The sequence below is a fragment of the Solea senegalensis genome, linkage group LG1, assembly GCF_019176455.1.
Source record: "Solea senegalensis isolate Sse05_10M linkage group LG1, IFAPA_SoseM_1, whole genome shotgun sequence".
In the NCBI taxonomy this organism is placed as follows: Eukaryota; Metazoa; Chordata; class Actinopteri; order Pleuronectiformes; family Soleidae; genus Solea; species Solea senegalensis.
The window spans coordinates 11,603,828-11,612,473 of NC_058021.1; the positions used below are offsets into that span (position 1 = coordinate 11,603,828).

The following is an 8,646-nucleotide window of genomic DNA, read 5'->3' on the forward strand; positions in this document are numbered from 1 at the left end:
CGTCGCATCACGTGAGTTTCTTTTAGTTTTTTTTAGCCTGAATTAAAAGTAAAAAGAGTATGTGTACAAAAGTAAAATAGAAAAAAATGCCAAATAAATTTCCAAATATCTCTGAAATTGTCCCAGAAAGACTGCCGGCATTTAGCTCCACATTTCACACATTTGATTTGGGGTCTTTATTTGTTTACTGCTGATATTGTTTTACGTTCTAAATTCAGTTGTTTTTTTTTTCAACCTGGACAACAACCTGAGAGAGGCAATCATACTAATGTTGCAAAACTTTGGATTGCCTACCCGACATAGTATTTGAGAAACTTTGTCGTAAACACTGAAGTGGCTTCTTTCAAACTACACAATGTGACCACACTTCCTGTGTCCGCCCTTTCAAATGAAAGGCCATACATGGTTCAGCCATATAGTTTTTGATTTGATTTTGACAAGCCGCAGCTTCCAATAGAGTTTCCAGTTGTTTTTTCTTTCTTTCCGTTTTTTTTTTTTATAAAATCTCGCCGACTTATGATTATTCTGGTCGACTAAATCAGGCCAAGGGGAGGAGCAGCTCCTCCTCCACCCCCTCCTCGCTTTTTCTTTTCTGCAAGACGTTTACACGTTTTTGCCAACCACATGCCTGGCTGCAGCCTACGGATGAGGTGAAATGGAGAGGAAGAGATGTGGCACATTTCTTCAGGGACGTGGGAAGCTGAAGGGGGGGTGGTTGTTGGGCAGCGCTACATAGAACCAGTAAACAAGCAAAGAGAAGATGGGTTGGAATTTTTATAAAAATGTGATATGAAAATATGACCTATATAAAAAGTGTACCTCCTCCACGCTATTTCGCTCTGCCTAAGATCAGGCCTGGGTTCATGCGTGTACATAACGCATGTGTGTTTGTGTTCCACACAACAGTGTGTGTGTGTGTGTGTGTGTGTGTGTGTGCGCGCGCTCCACTTTGTATCTCTAAAGGAGACAGGAGGCTGTGGTCCATACAGGTCTGCCGTCCTAAGATAGCACTGTTGTTGTCTCTGTCCACTGATCAGCTCTACTTAACCCACAGAGTGAAGAGGCTGCATACTTACACGCACGCACACACAAACACACACACACACTTTTGTACAGCTACCTTAGTGAGGACACTCATAGACATAATGCATCCTCTTACCCTAACCTTAACCATCACAACTGAAAGTCTAAACTTAACCTAACCAAACCTTTACCCACAAACCAAGTACCTTAATCCTCAAAATGCCCATTACATTTGTAACAAGCCAAAAAGGTCAACATGTCCTATAGGATTGAATCCAGATTTGTCCTCACAGCAAACTACTTGGTGTGAAAGCGCCCTTAGATATTCAATTAAGGACCAATGTGGTCAAATCACTGTCTTCCATATAGCCATGTCGCTAGTGTGTGTGTTGCATAGATATTTCTGATAAGCAAGAAGCTGCCTGAAATCTGAAAACAGTCTATCAACGGCAAAATCCAGGTTTAAGTTCTTGCAAAGTAAGTACTGAGCTGAAGTGTATGTGATTACAGCTCCTACCTCGTGTCTTGAAGGTTGTTACTGCCTCAGAAGTTATTATTATTATTATTATTATTATTATTATTATTAATAATAAGAATAGCAGTTTTTCTCTTGACACAAACATGATTTCCAGCTGCTCAGAAATGCTCATATACAGTAGATGACCTGCTGCCCCTGCTGCTGTCTCCCTGTGGGTGGCATAAAACACTGCTGCTATTATTATGAATCATTATTTATTAGCACTTTATAAATCATCTCTAAATGTCAGTGGGAATACCCGGGATTCATATTCATCTCTACTCTGGACCTCACTTTACCACTTTTCGCTATAAACACAAGGGAGATCAGGTCACTTCAAGACACAATCTTCCTCCGCAACACTGAATAATTGAGGAAAGATCACGATTGTGTGCTTGTGTGTGTGCGTGTGCGTGTGTGTGAGAGAGAGGCTATCATTGAATTGTTTTTGTAGAGGTTCTGTAGAATGAGAGTGTGTGAAGACGGATGAGAGTGAGTGGTTTCTCATGTGTTCTTGAAGAGGCTCTGTGTGGCTCACTTAGGATCAGTTTACAGATGTGTGTGTGTGGATGGTGTGAATACTGACTCACTGTTTTGGTGCCTCTGCTACTCCAGTGTTTGAGTGTGGCGGTCATTCACCCGCTAATTCGCCTGAGTTTGACATTTTTGTGCGCGTGTGTCATTACTTACTTACTTCACAGCTCATCTGCTCGTCCTGAAAAAGTGAACCTCTTATCTGGCCCATAAGAGAAACACTTATATCTTGTGTATCTGTAGCATTTACATGACAACTGTGTGCAGACCTGCCACAGCTGATCCTTTATCATAATAATACCTCCATGCTGATGTGTGGGTGGATGATTTACATAGTTGCAGAGCTGCTGTTCTAGTCGTAGTGTGCATGCTCATATACTGTGTAAAATGTGACTCACTAGTACTACACTCGATGCATCATACTACTATGATGAGATGAGGATTTCCTGCACGCTATAGCCGAGTGTGAGACTATGCAAACACATAAAGACAGATTGTGCTAATGTGACGTGTCTTCTTTTTTTTCTTGTATTATGGTCAAATACATTGCATAATTTATTGTTCCGACCTCACTGTCGAGTGGCCACGGTCATAGCCGACTTGTTCACTATAGATCAGTGTCGTGTTGGGTTGCAGTGATGTCAGTCGTCCAGTCACTTGTGACATAAGGGTCTGGAGTTACACTGCAGATACAGAGAGAGAAAGAGAGAGAGGGAGAGCACCCATAAAGCTTAATGTCATGAATAATGGCTGACAGGGTGAAGTCAGGACTCCCACTGCAATGTACCAAGTCACTGAAGTCTGGACTGCACCACCTGTAGAGTGTTTTGACTTTTGTCCAGTTTAAACTTTAGTTAGTATGTGTGAACATTAATAATACAGACAATTATGGCCAAGAGGGTCATTGCAATAGAGCATTTTTGAATCGTGCTCTACAGTACACTCGAAGTCATGAGGTTTTAAAACTCAAGAGATTTTATATAGAAAAATATATTGAACCCTTGTAATATTGTGATTGAAGAAAGTTGTGTCGCTACAGTATTATTGTCATTGAATTGCAGTTCAACATGTTGTTTTAGGAAATGGGTTTTATTTCAGAAACAGTGTCATCACTTTAAATGGCACCAGTACCACGATGTGCAGTATTGGACAGACTGAAAACATATCTGTACTGGACACAATAGGCTCAACAGTTCACGGTCTAAAACATATAAATATAGTTTAAAAGGGTCTCTTAATATTTGGTGACCTCTAATAGTGAGACTCCAGAGAGTGACAAATGGAGGACTCTTCCACTCACCTCTTTCTCTCACCAGCACGTAATTGAACTGAAGTGATAGTAAACAGCCTCTCACAACTCTCTCCACTCACTCTCTCTTCCACTTCGTTATTCGTCGTCAACGGTCTATGCGTCGCTGTGTGGGCAGAAACGTTCTTTTTCATTTGTGTTGCAGTAAACTTCTGCTGTAGAAACGGGAAACGGGCAAGATACAGTGTGTATTCTTAGGCTGCAAAGACCAAATGATTTTGATTTTAAAGCGATTACTTACCTTCTAAATATTACACACTGGACCTTTCAATTAACCATCTGTAGTGTTTTTATTGTAACATGCAATAAAGCAGATCAGATTCATCGCCCATTTCAAAGACTGTTGCACTTTAGTGGAAACAACCAAGAACACAGAGGAAACGGACCATGTCACAAGTAGAGACCTTATATCAGGTTTTTGTTTGTTAAAAACATAATCTTGTTCCACTGGAAGATAGTAATGAACTGGACCACACCTTAGTCAACAGTGTAGTGAGTGCTCGCTCATTAGATTAGATTAGACTGAATTGACTTAATTCACTTGTTACAGCAGCAAAAGGGTGAGAGGTAGACAAATATGAATAAAAGAAAAAGGAATATGAAAAATATACATTATTAGAATTTAATATACATTAAAATACTAATAATCTAGAAATAAAATATAGGATATTACAAAAGTATTACCAGGATATTTAAATAATATACAATATATAACCTCGCACTGTGGAAAGTGGCATGAAAAAGTGCATTTGCATAGGATTGTTGCATAGAAGTTAAAACTACAAACTATTAAAGGATGTGCAGAATATTGCAAAACATACAGTCGAGTCTTTAGACAGTGTTCAAATCAATATGACAGTCACTGTTCCTCCAGTCTGCTACACAGTCAGGATGGCAGTGGAGATGAACTAAACAATCACACTGTATACTTAAATGACATCTAGACACTTGCTAAAGTGCGTCTGTTAGCTGTCTGGTGGATTGTTCCAAAGAATTTCTACATGTGTAGATTAAAACTTTATAAAAGTGATCTTTTTTCACAGATTTAATGAGATTTCACTGAACATTTGAATCCATTCAAATGTACTGTAGAATACCGTGCATTGTTTTGTGCCGGGGACATTTAAGATGCACGGTCTACAATCCAAACGAAAAGTAAAGCTTGTCATACTTTTGTCTCCTTTTAATGTTTTTTTTTTTACTTTTGCACTCAGTCTGCAGTAGATCAACCTACTCTGCTGTCCTTTCACTTCTCATGTTATTGGGCATGTAATGAGCCCTCCACCCTCTTTCTTGCTATTTATCCATGTCACAGTGGAGAGTGAATAATTCATGCTCGGGCTGGCGGAGACGAATCGTGTGAGAAGAGCAGAATACACGTGCTCATCAGAGAGGGACTCTTCTTTTCCAAAGACCCCAGGAGGGTGGGTGTAGAAGAGTAGCAGCTTACTGTACAGACCACAGCTACTCCGTCCTGGCGTGCTTGCCCGACATTACCACGCTTTCATGATCACCACGTGAGCTCAGCAGCAGCGGACTCTGCCTTCAAAGCTCAGGCACAGAGCCAGGCACGGAGAGCATGAAGGAGCTTCCTGCTATACATTTGCATATCCAGCGTATATATACACGTATGACAGAAGAATTCATGAATTTGTCAAGGCAATAACAAATATGACGTTTTTCTAGTCTCTACTACTACTTTTACTTAGTAAATTAGATAAAGTAGTGGTTGGTGTTAATGGATATCCAGAGTTTTCTGTTGTTGTTATAACACACAGACCACTTTTTTAAGTTTAAATATTCATAGGTTCCCACATTATTTTAGTAAAAAGTTTTTGTGAATACTTCAGCCGTCTCTCAGCTCTCAGACATGTCTCTGTCTCTGACAACAATATATTGTTTTGCTGTGTTGTGTTTCGACCAGCGAGTCTGTCATCACAATAAAGCAGCACCACTGAGAGGCCTTCACTCATTCGAGCATCTCTATTTTTTAATTCTAAGTCTGTTAGTTCCAAGGTGATTGTAGGTAATGAGAACTAAAGTTGGAAAAAGACTTTTGTTAACTGAAATCACTAACTGGAAACACTAAAACTATGAAAAACTAAACTAAAGCTAATCATTTACAAAAAAATAAAAATGAATTCAAACTAGCAAACCCGCTTAAAAACAAAAAGTCAAAACAAAATAAAAACTATTATAACCTTGGTTAGTTCTCATTATCAATACTGTTGTGTAATTCTTCTTCAGCTGTGTCATTCTATGCTGTGTAAAAGCCACAGAAGTTGATCTTGAAGAGTGTTCTGAAACCGTAAAAAGAATTATCAGAGGTGGTACAAAGTTTATCACCCATGGCTGTTGAGTTACTTTGAGCCAAATGACTCAAATCTTGAACAGTGGCAGTTAGTTCATGGATGTTATGAGGTTTATTCTAATTTATTAGATGTAAATGCTGCATGCCTGTAATAGAAGGTGCTTTTTTGTGCTTTCTGTCACTTCACTCCCACACACAGTTCTGTCTCTGGAGTAGCTCCCTGCCAAAATTAAGCTAAATGTGTGTGTTGTGTTTGTGTCATTGTTCATATCCCTATGTTTGTGTGTGTGTGTGTGTGCACTTTTGTTTGCTTGAGCTCTGTAGCTCTCTTGTGAAGTGTGTTGTGTCCTGATGCACACGTGTATCTCGCATTAAGTGCTCAACACACTGGAAGGACCCAACACAACAATTATTCATACGGAGAGACTTTTTTTTTTTTATGCCGTCAGACTGTGTGATGAGATTGCACGGCTAAGCAGCCGTCGCTGTGCGGTGAAAAGCTCCGTGCTAAACGTTTGCTGTGGGATACAGCAATCCAACACTGTTTATAAACGAGCTGATTTTGGATAGTTTGGTATTTGACAGATGAACAGAAATAGCCATGGCATACAATCCAATGAGTCAGAGTGTTTTGTGACTAAGGTTTGGAAACAACATGTATTTACTCAACAAAAACTCAAAACGCTTAGTGCAAAATGGCTTTATTTATCATCATTGCTCTTGACCTTGATTGTTTTCTTCTTAACATTGTGCGCTAAAATGAAATCACTGGGATCTTCTTACAAGAAGAGAAAATAGATCCTGTTGATAATACAGATAGTGATGAACATAAATGCATGCATAACAAGTCTAGCCTATAACTAACAGAAGCAATGACCTGGACTGTAAAAAACCATCTCCAATAATTCACCAGCAGAGGAGTTCATATATAATGACATGTGGGTCTTTGCATAAACGTCTCCTAATACTTTGACTTTATTCTTCTCCCAGATCAGCCGCTGCCTGAAGCCCAGAGGACGGTTCATTTCTGTTACCTTCGCTCAGCCCCACTTCAGGAAACGTCTCTACGCTCGCACAGAGTACAACTGGTCAATCAAACAGTACAGCTATGGGGAAGGATTTGGGTATTTTGTCTATGTGATGACCAAAGGAGAGCAGCTCAGTGCAGAGGATGCAGCTCTAGAGAAGAAACCTGAGGATGCCAACTCTCCACCAAACAGCAACGCCACGACACAAAAGGAGGATGAGGAAGACTTCCTGTCGAATATTGACTTATAAGGTGACAAAATGTAGGAACGTTTTTTAATGCATTAGACCAAAATCTGCATGTATATATATTACATATATATATATATATGTATATGTACATATACATGCAGTACTAGTATTACAAAAAGCTTCACTCGTCACAAGAGAAACTAAACAAAATGTCTTCCTTGTTCCGAAAACAAAACCCAAAGCAAAGATCTATTAACCACCTTAGAAATTGAATTATTTAGCAGCAAGTGAACCAGATCCAAACTGCTCTACCATGGTTTAGATCAGGGGTGTCAAACATACGGCCCGGGGGCCAGAACCGGCCCGCCAGAGGGTCCAATCGTCTAATCTAAACGTAATGTCAAATGCTCCAGATTCCCGTGACTAAATGTTTGTGCCTTTATAGATCCAGTGTGCTGTGTAAATAGTAAATTTAGCATGATATTGTTGTAATTGCACTTCTAATTTCACAAGAAATTTCATGTTTTGTAAAATTATCTTTCAGTAAATGTAAAACAAAGGAGAAAAAACAAAGGGGTTCTTGTTGTTCATAGGTTATTATGCTATTATTTTACTATTTTTACTGGTCCGGCCCCCTTGAGATCAAATTGTGCTGTATGTGGCCCCTGAACAAAAATGAGTTTGACACATCTGATTTAGATGGAAAGTGAAGCTTTGTAGGGGGTAACTTTGAAGGAAGATTTTGTAAAGTGAGTGTTCTGGAGGTGACCAGAGCATCAGAAATTGAAGTTGTGATGTTGAATGTTGTCAGTGCTTATGCCCCACAGGTTGGTTATCAGTTAGACGAAAAAAGAGGGAACGTGGAGTAGGTTGGATGAAGTGGTTCCGAGTGTTCCCCAGGGAGAGAGAGGTGACTGGAGCATACTTCAGCATGTTGGTGAAGGAAACAGAGGGGATGAGGAGGTGCTGGTATAGGGTTAAGGAGAGGAATGTGGAAGGACAGATGTTCAAAAAGAGAATGGAAATGGCTGTGGTAAATATATATTTCAGGAAGACAGAGGAGCACAGGAGGGTGACCTACAAGAGGAGAAGGAGCTCCTCACAGGTAGATTATACATTCTATGCAAAAGATGCAATCTAAAGGAGATAGGAGGTGGTGCCAGGGGAGAACGTGGCTAGGCCGCATTGGATGGTAGTCTGTAGGATGACTTTGGAAACCAAGAAAAGAAAGCAAGTGAAGGCAACGCCGTTTGGTTTGTCCTCTGGACAGAGGAAAGAGGATAAGGAAACGTGTTAGTGGAACAAGGAAGTACAGTAGAGCATCCAAAAGAAGAGGATGGCAAAGGAAAAGTGGGACAGCCAGGGAGATGAAGAAGAACGTAGGCAGGAGTATACATGCAGCAAAGAAAGACGTGGCAAAGACAAAGGCTTATTGTGAGTTGTGTGAGAGACTGGACACTAAGGAGGCAGAAAAGGACAGAGAGACAGAGCTGGAGAGGATCCACAGCAGGTTAGAGGGATTAAGGACACAGATGGAAATGTTCAGGTGTACAGAGTGTGTTGAGAAGATGAGTATTTTAAGGACCTGATGAATGTGGAAAATCAGAGAGAGAGAGAGGAGGACAAATGGAGGGGAGATAGTGCCCCAGGATGTGCAGAGGATTAGTAAGGAGGAAGTGTGGGCAGCTATGAAAAGGATGACGAGTGGAAACACAATATAAGAGAGCAAGAAAA

At 40.2% G+C, this 8,646-nt stretch overlaps 1 protein-coding gene across 1 annotated transcript in view; it reads left to right on the forward strand.

Annotated features, from left to right (window-relative positions):
* Positions 1-7,278, forward strand: part of ece2a (endothelin converting enzyme 2a) — a 64,769-nt gene extending 57,491 nt beyond the window's left edge. Inside the window, exon 4 of the mRNA XM_044031582.1 lies at positions 6,685-7,278. Within this exon, the coding sequence (XP_043887517.1) occupies positions 6,685-6,972 (288 nt within the window). The 3' untranslated portion in view covers positions 6,973-7,278. The remainder of the gene's footprint in view (positions 1-6,684) is intronic.
* The last annotated feature ends 1,368 nt before the right edge of the window (positions 7,279-8,646 follow it).